This window comes from Cyprinodon tularosa, unplaced genomic scaffold (assembly GCF_016077235.1).
Source record: "Cyprinodon tularosa strain WSP-4 unplaced genomic scaffold, ASM1607723v1 ctg203, whole genome shotgun sequence".
In the NCBI taxonomy this organism is placed as follows: Eukaryota; Metazoa; Chordata; class Actinopteri; order Cyprinodontiformes; family Cyprinodontidae; genus Cyprinodon; species Cyprinodon tularosa.
The window spans coordinates 923048-942386 of NW_024038748.1; the positions used below are offsets into that span (position 1 = coordinate 923048).

General features: G+C 38.4%; 1 protein-coding gene across 1 annotated transcript; it reads left to right on the plus strand.

Annotated features, from left to right (window-relative positions):
* Window positions 1–1085: 1085 nt before the first annotated feature.
* Window positions 1086–4181, plus strand: LOC119783376 (tetraspanin-1-like). Its single transcript, XM_038284867.1, has 8 exons — window positions 1086–1203; window positions 2104–2172; window positions 2498–2713; window positions 2817–2891; window positions 3004–3111; window positions 3215–3346; window positions 3448–3540; window positions 3676–4181. Exons 2-8 carry the CDS (start codon window positions 2119–2121, stop codon window positions 3730–3732), a joined length of 735 nt encoding a protein of 244 aa, XP_038140795.1. The 5' UTR covers window positions 1086–1203; window positions 2104–2118; the 3' UTR covers window positions 3733–4181.
* The last annotated feature ends 15158 nt before the right edge of the window (window positions 4182–19339 follow it).

Sequence of the window (19339 nt, forward strand, 5' to 3'; positions counted from 1 at the left end):
TTCAGGGTTGTTTTCCCTGGTAACCCCACACTTTTCTTCCATGATCACCCTTTATCCTCTCATCAAGATTAACCAATTTCCCTGGTGAAGAAAAACATCCCTGTGTTTTGTGCAGGGGTAATATGCTGAGTTAATTGATCCACTCTAGAATGTACTTTGAATGAAGTTCAACTGGTCTAAAGAATCTAAACAGAGCTGCTCCTTCCACATCTTTGATGAGTTTCCTACCCGTCTCATGACAAACTAATTCTTATACGGCTTTCATTCAACAATATCTGTTTTCTTCCTATTATGCCGTAAACGCCAGGTCTCTCAAACATGTTTGCTGTAGCACTATCCTCTGCTATTGGACAAAGAAATAAACTAAAACTCTTCCAAGTGGTCGAAGCTTGGAATATTTTTATGTAATTGAAAGCAGGAACGTTGGTCTGCTGTTCATATATTATAGACAGGTAGACTCGAGTTTAGGGGACACCTGAAGAGTGAGACAACCGGAAGTTGGACTGGATTTTATTTGTGGGTATCAGAGCAAAGCAGTGTGAATACCAAGTTAGCTTGTCTTGGTCTATAACAAAAAAAAAAACAAAAAAAAAATCTGTAAATAAAAGTACATATTTGACTGCCGTAAAAAAAAAATTCATGTGTATATTGCAGGATGATGTAATTTCTCGAACATACTGTAGATATGAGATGGAGCAAATGAGTTTAAGCTTTATCCTATGTCTATGAGACAAACCATTTATCTTTGAAATCGTTACAATAAAGCAATAAAGGAATCCAACTCCTCATACATTACCACATGTTTCCGTGACGTTTTTACGTCAGTAATTAACCTCTGACACAAGTTGTCAAGTCATGTGATATTTTCTTAATTTTCTTTTTTTATTATTCATTAGAGTTATATGTTAAAATCCCAATTTGATTGTTGTAATTGTTGAATATGCTCAACCTGATGAGTTAGCTAAATTTGAATGAACAGTTTACATGGTTCCCATAAAAGTTGAATTCGGATGGACTTTGCTTATCAGGACTTTGCTCTCCTAGTCCTGCTATCAGATTACTGATGACGTATTGGTCACAAGCTTTAGATTGCGTGTGTCTGGGTGAAAGCTGTGGATGATAAAAGGGCGCCTCAAGCATCCCTGAACACACACTCCTGAAGTTTCAGACCTCAACGGACACTCAGTCATCTCTGCAGTAAAGGTATGACCATATGCTTTATTGTACCTTTTACCAGAATACTTATTTGTTAAAGTATTTTTGCCAACAGTCTTTTTGCCACAAGACTGTTGGTTTTCATCTTTCCTGAATACACACACAAAATAAAAAACACATAATTTTTTTTCCAGTTTTAACAAACTGAAAATCCAACTCTTTTCCATGAAACAGAACAAATTTTTTTTTTTTAATTTTAATGTGTACATTTCTGTCAAAAGAAAAAACACATACCGGTACACTGTAAAAGGAGCAGGATAAATTATCCTTCTGTGTCAGTAACTATAAAACCCAGCTCAACGGCAAAGGAGGAAAAGTATTAATGGTGCAACATTTGGTTCAAGGATGCTTTTTATGGTGCTTTTGTTTAGAGAAGATTACAGTGCTGGACCTTTAGAACAAGGTGTTGTTTGAAACCATAAACCCTTGGCTGTGAGGTCAGCCATCAGTTCCGACAATCTAAATTCTTTTGCTGAGTGAACGTGAGGTGTTATTTTGATATGTTTACATAGCTACAGTAGTCTAACAAGTTAACATATAACATTTATTTATACTAAAATTACTACTTCTGAAGTAATATGCCTTTTGAGTATTTAGTCTAAATGATACTTCAATAGAAACTATGCCCTCTGTGAGCATGAAAAATGTGCAATACTTAAAGAAGATTACAGATGCCCTCTGGGTTTGTTTTTTTTTCCCTGCAGATTGCCGGGGTTAATATTTCACCAAACCTAATCCTGTTTGTCCCATTCTGAGTCCACTTGTGTTTTTAGTCTGTGCAAATCTTCTTTTTTTTTTTCTTTAGAAAATGTGAAACAGGAAATCAAAAATAAAGTAGTTAAGAGACAGAATCTTTCTAAACTGATCTTTTTCTCCTCTGTCCATCAGCAAAAATCAGCCAAGATGTGCACAGGTCTCCTCAAAGTCATGATGTTCATCTTCAATGGTGCCATCTTTGTAAGTATGGGAACAACAATATCAGACATTTTGAATTCAACCAACTATATCTGGTTGAATTGTAAAGTCCCTTGAGATGACATGTTTTGTGAATTGGTGCTGTATAGTAAATAACCTGAATTGATATGTTACCATTTTGATTTATTATGTTGAAAATCTCTGCAAGAAGTTTTTTAATATCACACTATTTCTAGCTCTGGTAATACCACTGTTCATTGACAAATATTTGCATGTGCAGCAGCAGCAGGGTCATCATTAATGTGTTGAAATGTCATGCTGTTGCATTTTGTTTCAGATCTTCTCTAATGCTTTGTTATTCTTGCAGCTGTGTGGCATAGCCGGTCTGGGAGTTGGTATATGGGTGGTGCTGGACAGCGATACGCTTCTGGGTTTACTTGAATCTGTGGAAAATACCCCAACCAAGGTGTTCCAAGTGGTCACTGTAGGCTACGTGTTGGTCGGTGTGGGCACTTTTCTTTTGATTGTTGGCTTTTTGGGATGCTGCGGAGCTGTCAAGGAGAGCAGATGCATGCTGCTGACGGTGCGTTAATCACAATTTAAATATATATAATATGGCAAATTGTAACCATTTTGTTTTATTTACTGGGCACTAATTAAAAGTATGTTGTTTCCTGTCCCTTCAGTTCTTCAGCATTATGCTGATCATCTTCTTTGTCGGGGTTGCAGGAGCCATTGTGCTGTTTGTCTTCACTGATGTTGTAAGAGCTTCTGAAAAGTAAACCAGGCCCTTTTTGGGTCTTAAGGTTTACAGATCTCATTAAGAAAGTGATTTCATTGCATGACAGGTTACTGTTTGTTTCTCATTCTCAGGTGGATGAATTGTTTGAGGAATTGGAAGATGATGTGAAAACGGCCATTCAAAGCAAATATGGGAATCCAAATGACATGACCACGCTGTGGGATACAGCCATGAAGGAGGTGCTGAATTTATTCCTTGTTAATCAGCTTATTGCAAGCTGTGTTTCACAGAGGCATTTCTTTGTAAAGTAGCTCTTTAATTAATACTTTACTTTTTTTGCAGTTCAGGTGCTGTGGATACAAAAACTACACTGACTTTGATGGCTCGCCTTTTAACCAGCTGACAGGTGAATACCCCGGCCCATGCTGCGGAACACCGGATGAGAAATGTAGTTTGACGGAAGTGCAACAAGTGGTATGAGACCAACTCTATTTTGTTTAGCTTCATTCAAAAATATAAAGAAGCACTGGCTTCCTGTCCTTTACTCAACTAAAATCCATCCATTTCCATTTCAGGACATTCCAGGTTGCTTTACTAAACTGGTGACAGTGTTGGAGGATAACTCTTTCATCATTGCTGGCGTAGCTTTCGGAATAGCTGCTATTGAGGTACATTGTTACACCATTTGTTTTGTTTTTTTCTTCATGTTTTAACATTTTTTTTTGCTTCATATACTTAAAAGAAAGTTAAAAAAAATTTCTAATAAATCTGATCAACCATTAATGAGTTTTCTTCTCCCACAGATTGCAGCCATGGTGGTTTCTATGGTTCTTTACTGCAATGCTGGCAAAAAGTCATGATGATTCCCACTTAGAATGATGATAAGATCCTAGTTGTTGGTTCTAATAGAAAAGCACCTCTTTGTAAATAGTTTATAATATATTTAAATTCACACATGAACAGATAATGCTCTTCATGTGTTAATGACTGATACTGCGTTGTAAATTGAAACCTGTTTGTTTACTGTGTCTAAACTGTGATTTATTCATAGTTTTAGAAGGTGCTTACCTCAGCTGAGGCTGTTTCTGCTCATGTGTTCAACAGTGGGATGTGATGAAGCACAGAGGTGGCACCTGTTGAGCTTGTGTTAATTTTTATGTATTATTTCCATTTATGACGATGATAGAACATGTGTATTTTGTATATTATTTTATGTTATATTTGCCTGTTCCTAAAAGCATATTTAAGTTTTTTTTCTTCTTTTTAATGTGTTTGTACTGGGATGGTGCAATAAAAATTAAGGACAGAACTTGTCTGGTTATCAAGCTGTGTTTTTTTTTAGCTAAACATACCTAACTTTGCACAAGACAAGCAGATTAGTTAGTAATAGTTTAACCCAAAAAATTTATTTTCTTCATCATCAGCATGATTTTTATTTTCATTTTAAGATTTTTGAGAGGCAATGAGACCATTCTTGCTGAGTCACAATTATATCACTTACAATTTTGGGAAGTTAAAACAAGAATAAAACTCAAAAACTCAATCAGGAAGACTCTTATCAGCTTCACCTGAAACACCCTGCAATTTCCCTTTGTTTAGCTCCAGCCAATCAGCTCGGGGGCCACATCTTCTCAATCATCTTTCAAAATCCCCTTCATTAATCTCCTCGCCTAGCTTCTCTCTCCTCCATGCAAGCAAGCCTTCACCCACCTCTACCCCATCTCCTCCCTCATTCTCATACTATTCTGTCCCAATCATCCTCTGGCTTATTACACCATCAGTGTCTAGGCCCTGGGGAAAGACTACTCTAATACTTTTGCTAGGTTACTCATCCAAGTCTCCTGGAGCCCTGGTCGGCCTCGAAAGGTGGCCGCTCACACTCAGCCTGGTTCTGCTCAAGGTTTCTTCCTGTTATAATGGAGTTTTCCTCTCCACTATTGCTACATACAGGCTCAGTGCAAGGAATTGCAGAGAGTCAATATGTCCTTGTAATCAGCTGGTTTTCCTTAGGTAGAAATATTTTGAAGAATACAAATGCGTTACCTGTATTTATAAATTGAATACTATTCTAATTGCAGTTTTTCTCTGCGTATGTCTGTCCAGGTTGAATTGCCTTTAAACTAGAAGAAGATATAAACAGAAACATTGACTAAACATTATGCTGCTTGTGCAAAGATTTCGAGTTCTATAAATGGTTTCTCCTTTTTCATTTAAACACACTTCTTAAACAACCATTAGGTGTATCACCAGCACCAGCTGGTAAGCAGTGTAGCAGGTTCATCAGAGTTTGTAGGCTTGTATTTGTAGATTTTTGCTTTTTACAAAGTTTAAACCTAGAAATTAGCATTTATAAGTCCTAAACCTGTATTACCACAGATAAAACATTTGAAGTCTCATGTATGTCACAATCTCACCCTCCGTCAGAAATCTTACGAGACGCACCTGATCATGGGAGGTTTGGGATGGAATTTTTTGTCGCATGATCTCGCGTGCATTTATAAGTTGAATTTTCTTTCTCTTTTTTAATTGTATTGCTGAAGCACATTAGAGTTGCATCCTGTTAGTTCAGACTGACTGTCCACTCTACAATCATCACAAAGGGCATGTTAGTTCCAACGCAATGTGCTTAAAACTATGCTGGGAGTGCATCTTGTTGATCCCATGAAATACGCTGGTTCATCTTGTTGAACGCCTTTTGGACTTGAAAACGTCACTACCATACCCATAGCAACTGCAGTTGGATAACTAATAAAGGACATTAGTTAGGAGTAAATAATATTAGATAGAAGGTAAGCTGCATGTGTGTAGCCATTCTGTATGAAAATCTGTCTCTTAAGCCCCTATCACAACTCGACTATCTAGCCAGCCTTATGTACAAAAGATCTGACAAAAAACTGGCGTACGTTGGATAAATTATGGGTCAGTTTTGTATCAGGTATGAGGACGGTAAATCACGCTGGATCACACTGACACGCATCGACCTACTCATACATTAGCCTGACGTAGTCCTACTCAATTCTAGTCAGAATATGAGTCTGATACTGCTCCATAGAGCTGTGATTATGGGGCGTGTTTCGAACGAACCAGGAAAAAAAATGCCTCTGCACTCAATTGGATAGATCTACAACCAATAAGAGCAACGGAGTGCGTGACGTATGTTAAGCGAGGCATAGTTGTTGTCCACAAAAATCAAAGCGTGCAGTTTCACGCCTAGAATAAGAAGATGAGACTTGATCGCGTTTCTCTGTTCCTCTTTTAAAATTAATTTGCTGTCGATATCTTCTAGAACAGACCTAATAGCAGAATCTACTCACCCAAACTCTCCAGCGGCAGCCATTATTGTTGTCACCCAAGCGCGCTTTGGTCACGTGGCTGATTACGTTACTCTTGATCATCTGTCCATCATCGTATAAAGCCCGCCCTGACAATTTGATTGGATCGCCTGACAGTGGGCGATAATACTCGCGCTACTATGGAGCAGAGCCAGACTGAACTTCCCCGAACTCAAACCTTGTGGGCGGGACTAAGTTCGGACTGGCACCCAGGCTACTCATACATGGGTCATAAGTTATAGGTAAGTTATGTGATCGTTGACATACGTTAAGTGTAAGTTACTTATAAGTCGTGGCATCTAGCTTATCGAAAATCTATGAGTAACTTGTGCATAACCTAAGCGTAACTGATCAATGACTTGTCTCCAACACATATCAGCATATTTGATGTGTTTGAGACAACCGCTGAACTTGTTTTTAACTTACAACTACTGTATAGTGGCGTATTGGCAGCGTTTTGGTATGAAAGGGCTACACAGGAGGAAACCGTCTGTACTCCTACAGACTTCATCTCCATCATAGGGTGAGCGAGACGGTGAGTGTGATGGATCCTCCCTGCATTCACGCCCACAGCCATGACCAACAAGCTTCCTAGCAGACATGACTTTGAATGTGCAGCGACTGCAAACCTTCTTTCTTTCCTTTTTCTTTTTGAGCAGGTGGTAAACAGTAGTTAGGTTAAAACCGCGATCAAAGAAATCTTTTTATGCAGGCTGGGCGCCTCCTGGCGCAGTGCTGCCCTCCTCGGGACACTGGCTTGTGTATAATTTCCATGGCATTATGCTGCCGTGTGCTATGCATAAGTTAGGCTGCCGTTGGACATAAGTTCTAGACTTGTTATGAATACTCTATGTATATACCCAAAATTGGAAAAAAAATGCACAAAAAGTTCAGCGTATGCCTGCGTATTAGAAGATTCTGGGACTTCAGTCATACATCTGGCTTAATCATCAAGATGTGACAGGGGCTTCAGGTTTTCCAAGTGAAATACAGATCCATACTTGGATCATTATTTATGTATCAGGTGTGGTACAGGCGATTTGATTGACCTGAGTGCAATTGCTTTGCGGTGCCCCAACGAAGGTCCCACTCCCCATCCCCACCATAAAGCAACTGTTAATTTTGATAAGTTCTGTTCTAATTTGGTAAATTACATCATATTCAGTTGTGAGTAAGTTTATTAATAGCCCAAAGGTCCTTAGTTAACTCATGAATCACAAATTAAACTGCGGAATATTATCTATTTTTCTTAACTTAGCATTTTTTTTGTATTCAAATTATTTGTTTAAGCATCAGGATGTACAAATTCCTAGTTTATGTGTTCAGTACAATATGGTTAGTATGACTGTTGCATTATTAAACAGGCATGTCATTCAGAATATTGTACAGAAAAAGCTAAAAACGTGATATAACAAAAAAACTGCTAAAACTGCTAGTACGTAAAAACAGCGTAATGCCAATGCCTTCTAGACTAGACTTGAATTGGAATTACTTGCTCTCAGTAAATCCACAAAAGGTAGAGAAAAGCCTTCAGCTGATCAAAACTGCTGCAGTCAAAGTTCTGAGGAAAGCTCACAGAAAAAGCAATTTTCTCTTATTTTAGATCCTGTCACGGTCTTACTTTCTGTTTTTCCTTTGTGTTTCATTGGTTTATTTCCTACTTAGTGTTTCTAGAATTACTTAAGTTCTCAGGTTTTTCTGTTGTTGTCCTCTGTTGCCCTCTTGTGTTTTCTCCTTTCCCCTTGGCTTCCTTGTGGTCTCCACTCACACCTGCTCCTTATCAGCTCGTTAGCCCTGCCTTTGTCTCAGTCAGCTACATATACTCTCCCTCTGCTGTCATTCCTTGTTGGTTCCTTGTTGTTGCTGGTCCTGTCGTCGCTGTTGTCTTCTCACCACGTCACTCTCAGGCTCGTCGTGCTTGTTTTCCCCTGATGTCGCCATTGTTCTGGTCTGTGTAACATTTTAAGTTGGACTTTTGGATTTTGCCTCAATTATTTGTATTAACTATTAAAACTGCAAGAACTTACCTCAGCCTCTCTGCATCTGGGTCCTCCACATAACTCTGACAGTGACTGTTTTGCACTTTTTGGTTCTGTCAAAGTTTTTTTTTTTTTTTCATTGGTTTTATTTCCATTTTGTGTGGTTTTCTGGTTTTATTTCAGTACTTATGTATTTCCTGTTTACCCTTTGTTGCCCTCTTGTGTCAGTCTCCTTTCCCATCTCCCTTCTGGATTCTTTTGTCCACAAATGCTTCCAATATGTTTATCACCAAACCTTGTTCTGTTTGGCATATATACTCTGACGTCTTGTAATTTTTGGTTTAATGTATTTTGTATTTGGACTTGGCTTCTGATGTCACTTTGATCATCATTAAATTAGCAAGAATTCATCCGCCCATTCCCAAACCAGTCCCTAACCACTAACCATAAACTGTCAAGTGTCACTCCCAATGAAATTTCACTCGCAGCTGTGGAAGGAGCCTTGGTTGAAGCTGGTGGTGGTGGTTGGGGAGGTATAAACAAGAATGGGACAGCCCCTTCTCTCCAACGGAAAAGGAAAAATCAGTTGTTGCTATGGCAAGACAGTAATGCCCCATGTGCATGACTGTAGCTTTGTGACGCAGGTTATCATAACATTAAACATTTACTCATATCTTAAAACAAATTTATATGGTCAAATGAAACAAATTTGAAAGAGGACCTCTCATTTTAGAATTAATTACGTTTTTTATATACCAAACTTGTGACTTTCTGTCACTTTGAAGAAGATGCAGCAAAACAGTGGAATTTACTTTTGGCGGAACGTGTTCCACTAGTGGTTCCTAGAATTTCTTTAAGAAGAATAGGGGGCAGATCTTTTAGTTATCAGGCTCCTCTCCTGTGGAACCAACTACCAGTTTTAGATCATGAGGTAGACACCCTGTCTACTTCCAATGCTAGGCTTAAAACTTAACTTTTTTGGTAAAGCTTAGAGTTGGAGTGGTTCAGGTTAGCCTGAGCTATCTTAATAGTTATGCTGTCATAGGCTTAGACTGCTGGAGGACATAGTTTGTCCTGTTAAAATGGAGTGTTTCCTCTCTGCCGTTACTGCATGTATGCTTGATGTGAGGGATTGGCAAGCAAATATCTACTGTCACCATATGCTCATCCAGGATGACAGATGGAATAGTCCAGCCCTACACCCTAACAGGAAAAGTGTCAGTGACACAAACTGGGTCTCATAGCACTTCTAGGCAGTGGCAGCTGGTGGAGTTTTCTCAAGGGGGGGGGCTATAAATTCAAAATAGACGTACGTTTACCAAAACCAATCAAACCTATGTTATCACACCAGTATATTTATATGAATGCCAACATAAAAAAACATTATTAATAGCTTTATAAAAACAAAAAAATGTTTCATCTACAGGTTCACTTTTTGTATGTAAATCTTAACCTTCTAAGGCTGTTGGGATCTGAGGATGTACCACCTTCCTCCAGCAGAGTGCGCCGTGGGTCTCCTGGGCTGGAGCCTTCCAGCACACCTGAGACGCATCTACTCATCAGGAGACCTTCCCTTCATAAGCAGCTGCCAGACCTTCCTTCAACGCCGCAGTGTTGACCTTAGTTTGGAAACCTGTCTCAAGCCTGAAGCTCTGGGTGAGCTTAACCTGCCTTCAAGCCCCGGTGAGCCAAACCTGAAGATTCCTATTTTGATTTCCCCTGCTGCTCTCTGTGAAGAGCTGGAAACTCTGATCAAGGTCTGCCATTCAAAGTCAGAAGCTAGACGCTGCAGCTGCTTGTGTACTCTGCTGAACCAACAGTCTCTGGACCCAACGGTTCCCTCTCTCACAAGAGAAGCCTGGAACCCGTCCAGGTAGAATCAGAATTATCTAAAAGGACTCATTAATCATCTGCCTGCCCAGCTAATCAAACTATCATCTCTGCAGACTTCAGTGAACCCAACCCGGACCTGTTCCAGATCCAGTTCATGTTTTTGTGTGTCAATATCTTAAATAAACTCTGTTAAACTTTTACCCAGCCTCCGTTGTGTTCTGCATGTGGGTTTGATATAAAACCAATCATGAAAAAGGCTTTGTGAAAACATATTTGTATTTTGCATGGTCCAATATTGTGTCGCAAACCTAAAAAAATTATGTACCAGTTTATATCATAATAATGGAGAAGCTATTAATCAGCTTTATATCTTTTTAATATATAAAAACTACTTATTTCCTGAGAATTTGTTTATTATAACAGCAACTATGCAAATTAACAAACAGTTAGAAAAAGTACAGGTTGTTCATGCTTCTTTGCCTTTCGTAAAAAGTGCTTTAAATCAGCTTTACCTGACTTTTGAAAAAGGAGGTAGCAAAAGCAGAATAAAGTGTTATCCTGGCTGCATGCCGTTAGTCAAGCCTTAGTCGGTGCATTTAACTGGTTTTCCTTAGATAGAAAACTGAATCAATTTGACAGTATGATCTGATGAACTGTAAAGTGCCTTGAGATAAGATGTGTTATGAATTGGCACAATATAAATAAACTGAATTATAGCTAAACAATGTCCTGAAAAAAGACAAAGTTTACAATCTCCCTCTCTCTTTGATCGATTAATTTTGATGTTTGGCTGATCAGGTCCAAAAGCTTTCACCTTCAGCTTCTCTTGGTAAGTTTTCTTTGAGGAACTTAAAGCACCATTTCCCTCTCTTTCTCTCTCTCTCTCTCCCCCTCTCATCTATCCTCTCCAACTTCCTTGGCTCGACCTGTCAATCAGGCCCACTACGACGTTACGACTTCGACGTTAGTTCCTGTGAGCTCTGGGCGGAGGAGAACTGCGCCCCAAGATCTCCTATCCTTTTACATTGCGGAGGAGCTACTGCGCATGTACATCTTTTAATGAGAGTCAATGGGCAAACATTTTTGTGCCCCAGAAAGGAAATGCATTTCCTCCATCTGACCATACGGTCCCTAACCCCTAACCCTAAACTATCAAGTGTCACTCCCAATTAAGTCCAACTGACGAACGAAACACCTTTACTCATTATTAAAAATTAAAAATGCATCTTCCACGTATAAAAAATATATTACAATATTTTAATGTAATTACATTTTAATTATTTAATGAATATTACATTTTTTTGGTTTTTTTATGTCTTAATGAAGTTCATTGGGTGCCTTCAATGGGGCCAAAATTGTTCCTTTGTTATTTGCAAATGTGTGTGGAGAGTTGTGTATCTGTATTTCGATTTGTGTGTGTGCAGTGGGATTTGAAAATGTGTAAATGAGACCGTAAATGAGTGAGGAGATTTGTGTGTCTGTACAACAATCTGCAAATGTGTAAAAAAAAATCTGTGTGTTTAATCCGGTTTGCAAATGTGTAAAAAATCCACAAATCTGCATTCAGATTTACAAATCTGTAGTAAGATTTGCAAATGTGTAGATCAATCTGTAAGAAGAGACTCGGCCCTGCTGCAGTAATGTCACGTACAGTACAATGACGCTAACTGGTGGTATGTGGTTGTAGGTTCAGCAAGTTGTGCCGAACTCCCACAGCAGGAAGAGGCAGCCTGTGAGCCTGCGCCCAGGGCAGCAAATCCAGATATTACAGATACAAATCCTCTTTGCCAACCGAGAAACCAGATGACTTGTGATCAATGATTTGTCTGTATTTCTGGGTCTTGAACCGAAAATAGTTCAGACATAAGTGTCTCCGTGTGTGCTTACTGATTGATCTACACATTTGCAAATCTTACTACAGATTCATAAATCACAGTACACATTTGTAGATTTGAATACAGATTTGTGGATTTTTTACACATTTACAAATCTCAGTTCATATTTGTAAATCTCAATACAGATTTGTGGTTTTTTTACTCATTTGCAAACCGGATTACACACACAGTTGTTTTACACATTTGCAGATTGTTGTACAGATACACAAATCTCCTCACACATTTACAGTTTCATTTACACATTTGCAAATCCCACTGCACACACACAAATCGAGATACAGATACACAACTCTCCACACACATTTGCAAATAATAAAGCGACAATTTTTGCCCCATACCTCTATTGGCCATCCGACACTGATCATGACTTGAAATCAATGTGGCTGAAACTTTAAAACGTAGTTGTTTTATTAAATAGGTACTTGTAAATTAAGTAGATAAAATCTATAAAGTAGGAAATATTATATAAAACACAAAGTTTTAGAGGCAGCCAAAGCGGCTCTTATCAACGATAAATGGCATATTATCAGCTATAAGAAACCTACTAGAAGATAGAGGAGGCATAGCCTGCAGCCACTCTATGGGTCTGGTGCTGTCTGACTATGCAATTTTATTTTCTATCATGCTATTTTCACACAACAACAATGCTCTCTCGCTGAACTGTCAAGTTCTGTTAGATAAGTGTGTGCAATACTGAATAGGAAAACTATGCATTATTTCTGTGTGGATTAATACTGATCATTTTTTAATAAGATCCTTGTCAAAGGTACATGCAATGTTTGTTTTTAAAATCTGATGTGTCTAATGGACCCAATGAATGATTGTTTAAAATTGTGTGCACAGAACAATGACAAAAATCTATTTACTAAATTAAGAAATAAAACAACGTGATTGGATCTTAAGAGAGCAGAGGCAGAGGACACTGAGTTTAGTGAACAAAGCCTGCTCCCGACCAGGTTAGCTCTGGGGAGAATGTTACTATAGTTACTATACAGGTGCTGGTCATAAAATTAGAATATCATGAAAAAGTAGATTGATTTCAGTAATTCCATTTAAAAAGTGAAACTTGTATATTATATTCATACATTACATACAAACTCATATATTTCAGATGTTTATTTTGTTTAATTTTGATGATTACAAATGACAACAAATGAAAATCTCAAATTCATCATATCAGAAAATTAGAATATTGTGAAAAGGTTCAAAATTGATGGCCCCTGGTGCCACACTCTAATCAGCTAATTAACTCAAACCACCTGCAAAAGCCTTTAAATGGTCTTTCAGTCTAGTTCTATAGGCTACACAATCATGGGGAAGACTGCTGACTTGACAGTTGTCCAAAAGACGACCATCGACACCTTGCACAAGGAGGGCAAGACACAAAAGGTCATCGCTAAAGAGGCTGGCTGTTCACAGAGCTCAGTGTCCAAGCACATTAATAGAGAGGCGAAGGGAAGGAAAAGATGTGGTCGAAAAAAGTGTACAAGCAAGAGAGATAACCGCACCCTGGAGAGGATTGTGAAACAAAACCCATTCAAAAATGTGGGGGAGATTCACAAAGAGTGGACTGCAGCTGGAGAGAGTGCTTCAAGAACCACCACACACAGACGTATGAAAGACATGGGTTTCTGCTGTCGCATTCCTTGTGTCAAGCCACTCTTGAACCACAGACAGCGTCAGAAGCGTCTTGCCTGGGCTAAAGAGAAACAGGACTGGACTGCTGGTGAGTGGTCCAAAGTCATGTTCTCTGATGAAAGTAAATTTTGCATTTCCTTTGGAAATCAAGGTCCCAGAGTCTGGAGGAAAAGAAGAGAGGCACTTCATCCACGTTGCTTGAAGTCCAGTGTAAAGTTTCCACAGTCAGTGATGGTTTGGGGTGCCATGTCATCTGCTGGTGTTGGTCCATTGTGTTTTCTGAGGTCCAGGGTCAACGCAGCCACATACCAGGAAGTTTTAGAGCACTTCATGCTTCCTGCAGCTGACCAACTTTTTGGAGATGCAGATTTCATTTTCCAACAGGACTTGGCACCTGCACACAGTGCCAAAGCTACCAGTACCTGGTTGAAGGACCATGGTATCCCTGTTCTTAATTGGCCAGCAAACTCTCCTGACCTTAACCCCATAGAAAATCTATGGGGTATTGTGAAGAAGAAGATGCAATACAGCAGACCCAACAATTCAGAAGAGCTAAAAGCCACTATTAGAGCAACCTGGGCTATCATAACACCTGAGCAGTGCCACAGACTGATCGACTCCATGCCACGCCGCATTGCTGCAGTAATACAGGCCAAAGGAGGCCCAACTAAATACTGAGTGCTGTACATGCTCATACTTTTCATGTTCATACTTTTCAGTTGGCCAACATTTCTATAAATCCTTTGTTTTTATTGGTCTTCAGTAATATTCTAATTTTCTGATATGATGAATTTGAGATTTTCATTTGTTGTCATTTGTAATCATCAAAATTAAACAAAATAAACATCTGAAATATATGAGTTTGTATGTAATGTATGAATATAATATACAAGTTTCACTTTTTAAATGGAATTACTGAAATCAATCTACTTTTTCATGATATTCTAATTTTATGACCAGCACCTACCAGGAGTAGAAAACTGACATGGACCCCAGTTCACCCCAGTTCACAATCCATTTCAATTCAGTTTATTCATAAAGCAACACATGTCATCCAAAGGCACTTTAAAGAGACAATTCTACCAGATCATACAGTCAAATTGATTGAAAGTTTTCCATATAAGGAAAACAAGTTGATTGCATCGACTCATTGACTCGAAGGCAATCCCTCACACTAAGCATGCTTGTAACAACAGTGGAGAGGAAAAACTCCCTTTTAACAGAAGGAAACCTTCAGCAGAAACAGGCTCAGTGTGAGCAGCCATCAGCTGAGGCCGACCTGGGTTCAAGAAGACAGAAGCAGACATAGAAAAAGAAGCAGAGATACAAAAGGCAACTGTCAATCAGCTCAACAGTCCCCGTCCAGGAAAAACCCAGCCAGGAACACCAGCTCCCATGTCAGAGGATGAAAAGAGCACATCCAGACAAATATAGATTTTTATCATAAAAAAAAAACAGTAGTTATTTCTTTTAATCTAAAAAATGTGCCTGATAATAGAAAAATAAAAGAAGCAGAAAAGCACTTGGTGAGAACAGACCTCAGCCAAGCAGCAACTTTTGCCCTTTTGTTTTTATTTAAACCTCTAGCTAAAACATGATCTGGATCATTACCACATTTTCTGTAATTGTCCTTTAGCACGAGATGCACCTTTGATAACAATTTCCTTAAAGTCATTTCAAACGTCTATAAATAAGGCATACTGTGTGTCTACAACCCCTGGTGTTTATTCTGTTCTCACCTTCTTCATTCACTCTGGTTTCTTGTTTGATCAGCAGATAGAGACTTTGAGCAAGGCTTGGCTCACTTTCCTGTATTTTTGTCTTCAGGGTAATACTTCTGGACTTTTTAAGTCCAATGCTGAAGCTTTCAATATTCATTGCTCCCACTCTCTGGAACTCCTTTTTCCACCAAATAATCCTTTAAAAACGTCCTGCATCCAGATTATGATGTGGATCATAACCAAAGGGGGAAACTTGGGTAAAAAGTGTAACTAAAATCCATTCATAACTCTTTAAGTTATCCTATACACAGACAGACAAACACACAAACTCGCCTAAAAACATAATCTTCTTGGCAGAGGTAAATATGAGAGAAAACATAAATTATTTGTAAGATGGCACTATTTAATCATGTTCAACCCTGTATCAGCATACCATTTTAATGATTTATCAATAACTGGTACTATAAGTAGGCACCTGTACTGGATCAACCATATCTGCAATCTGGGTTACGTATTTCTGAATTAAATTTTCTTACCTTACACTGAATTGTGAAAGGCTTGTAAAATGATTACTACAAAAATGAGCTTATGGAGGAAATATAAGGATAGTAATATAAAGAGGTTTAAAAAAAATTGATTTTATAGTATGTGTACTCAGCAATTTAAACACAAGAAACAGGAAAACTGTGAAACTAATTTCAGCTTTTCAAGACACTGTCTATTTTATTTATTTTTAACTATTAATTCATTTATTTTCACAATAAAAAAGCATAGTTAAAAACACTATTACTTTTTTCATAAAAAAAATATGATGGACAATTGCCGAAAAACCCTCAAGGGCCTTTAAAAGTGGCAATCTTGAACTGTGTTTAAGTTGTATGAGAGTAAAGAGGCCTGATAAGAGATGGGTTGGACATACTATGGGTTGGATTCAGGTGAAATTCATTATCAAAAGTATAAATATTACAAAGTTGCTGCAGGAACAACCTTTTTATATATGAATAAAGCAATTTGAAGTTTATTCACTTGATAAACGCTAAAAAATACTTTTGTTAGTGGTTGGTAGGGGTCTATGCGACTAGCACGACTTACAAAAAATATTTTCATAGCTCACTTCTAAAGTTTGAAAATAGATTCCAGTATAATCTTTTCTTTTGTGGTCGATATAGGTGACGGCTTCTAAAAGGATTCAATGTCTCTGCCCCTTTGAAAAGGAGGACCTGTGCAGGTGCAGATCTGCTCAGGTTGGTCAAACGTGCTCGGGGCCCTGCCCTTGTTGATGATAATATGGCAATGCCACTCAGACAAATTATACTGCGTTCATTTCATAAGAATCAAATCTAGGGTCTGAACTTATGATGGTGTTTCCTTAGTGTAGTGGTAATCATGTTCGCCTCACACATAAAAGGTACCCTGTTTGAACAGGGCGGAAACACCACTTGTTAGAGGTAGACTCTGTGTCTACACGTTGAAGCCTTCTTTCTCTGGTTCGTTTTCCTGAAAAGAGATCACTTGGGACAAACTCCTTAACACTTCATATTTATTATGTATTAAATAACCCTGAGACATGACAACACCTTTTTTTGTTAGAAATTGTAATCTTACCCAGATCAGAGAAGTTGCTTAGGGTTATAGAAGCCAGTTGCTTACCAACCGGGCTCACTTCTGGGGAAGTGGCCATGATTGAGAGCAGGGACTATATATTGAGGTTCATGGTGAACTCAGTTCACTGACCGTTCGGACATATGATCCGTACTTTTCGCTCCCCATTGATCATGTAACTGTTGCTGCTGTTGGGTAATGAAAGCCATAGGTGACAGTGGGCAGCTGTGACAACAAATGCCATGATACTTTACGAGGAGGGATCTTCTCGCAAAGCATTCCAGGATATATCTGCTCGTCTAGTGACCATCACTGTTTTTCAAGGTGTACTGTGGGAAATTTTGCGTCCCCTACTTTTTCACACACTACATATTTAGACACTCATCTAAAATGGAGTAACCACTCTGTAGTGTCTATATAGTGGTTAGGGCAGATATTTGGACACAGCCTCAGTTCTTCTTTTTGTTCTTTTTATTAAGATCTGTGTGTAGGGGAGGACAGATGGAACATCTTTAAAAACACCTTTGTGGAGATTTTAAACAAAGAAACACTTTGTACTTGTAGAAAATTGGTTAAGATTTATGTAGCTTAATTTGGCTGACTGAAAGAGCTAAAAGAGGCTGGCCTGATGCAGTTATTTATTTCACTATAAACCAATCATTCCAGATGATGCAATGGTTTCCCAGTTAAGCATCGAGAATGCCGCAAGAGGATGCTGCTGAAGTATAACGTTCCCTTCCTGTTTTGACTGCTCCATCTCAACAATGTTCACTTTAACACTAGATGTCCCGGAGAATTCCAGTTTTCCTGCAAGCCCCCCACTCCTCTTCAAGTTTGTGTATTCACTCTACCTTGCTAAGTGTCCTTATTGTAATGCAAATAACCTGTGATAGGACCAGCCCTTCTACATGAAACTGGATAAGGCTGAAACAAACAGGCATCAGAACAAGAGCATGCTCCAAACACTTTTCATTACCTGCCCCTGCAACATCAGACCTTTTTTCAGGAATATCTTGATAAGTCATATCTAAATATTTTATTTAGGCAAACCTATTGAACAACCAGATATCATACGGGTCCTATTTCCTGAGCTGAGAACAGGCCATAACCATGCTTTTCCAACAAGGTAAGGCAGAGCCTATTTATATTGTCCATTCACCAACAGACTCATTTATATTGCAAAGCTTACTATGTAAAATAAACTTAGAGAAAAATTGTATTTTGTCTTGTCTCGCCTTTTCATGTCATTCAACATTTCAGCTTAGAGAATGACAAACAGTACTATTTCAGTATTTGATTAACAATTATTCCACCCAGGGAAAAGCACTACATATGTCCCATTTAGCAGTTTTTACAAACCCAAGGTGAGTCCTTCCTGCATTTGTGACAGGTAAACTTTGTGCAGTGCACACAATGCTCCGTGCTGTGGTTCCTGTTGCAGAGATTGCACGCCTGGCCTGCTTTAAATAACAATGAAAAAAAATCTTAAAAATAAAAATAAAAAATAGAGTTTTAGCACATATTCCAACAGTAAGAGTTGTAGTATGAACTAGATGGGGTTATCTATGTGTGCTACAAGTTTTGTGCCACTACAATTATCTATAGTGTAATTATTGGCTATTATATGCTCATAATAACAATGAATAAATCTCCAAAAATACAGTTTGGCCCATCTTCCCAAAGTAAGAAAGAAAAGAATGTTAGAACTGTAAATATACAGTCATATGTTTATTTAAAATAAATCTGTCTAAGTTGTAAGTAACTATTGGCTTTTATATTCTTACAACAATGAAAAATCTAAAAATACAGAGTTTAGCACATTTTCCCAGAGTAAGAGTTGTAGTGTGAACTAGATGAGGTTATCTATGTTTGGAGGCACTACAATGATCTATAGAGCAATTATTGGCTACCATATGCTTATAATAACAAATACAAAATCTCCAAAAGTTTGGCCTATCATCCCAAAGTAAGACTTGTAGTATGATCCAGAAGAGCTTATCTGTGTATCGTACAAGTTTGGAGGCACTACAATGATCTAAGTGTAGTCATTGCTCATTTTATTCTTATTCTAATGATAAAATAGGTGCCATTTGTCATTTAGGCTTTTGGAAATTTCTCAGAAAAGTATTATTTTCGAATCTAATACATGTCATAATAATCCACCTCTCCTTGGTGATGCTTTTGAATATTTCTCTCTGATAATTTTGCAACTTGCAGAGCTCGCTCCTCTTGTGCATTTTTGGAGCAGTGAGCTCCCCATAGAATCCAATGTAATTCTTCCAGCGCAATAGGAGACTCGCTTTTAGGACACCACGGTTGTAGCTCACCGTATGGCTTGCTCTGGTGTCTCTTTTGTAGAATAGATAATCCGCCAACAAGTTATTAATCCGGAAAAGCAGAATCTGTGAATTTATTGCCAACTTAACTGCAGTCTCACATGCCGTCTGAGTGTCTGCAGCGGAGAGAG

Coding starts and splice junctions, on each gene's coding strand:
- LOC119783376 (XM_038284867.1), top strand. CDS start 2,119: ATGTGCACAGGTCTCCTCAAAGTCATGATGTTCATCTTCAATGGTGCC. Junction 2,892..3,003: donor TGTTTGTCTTCACTGATGTT/GTAAGAGCTTCT, acceptor TCTCATTCTCAG/GTGGATGAATTGTTTGAGGA. Junction 3,112..3,214: donor GGGATACAGCCATGAAGGAG/GTGCTGAATTTA, acceptor CTTTTTTTGCAG/TTCAGGTGCTGTGGATACAA.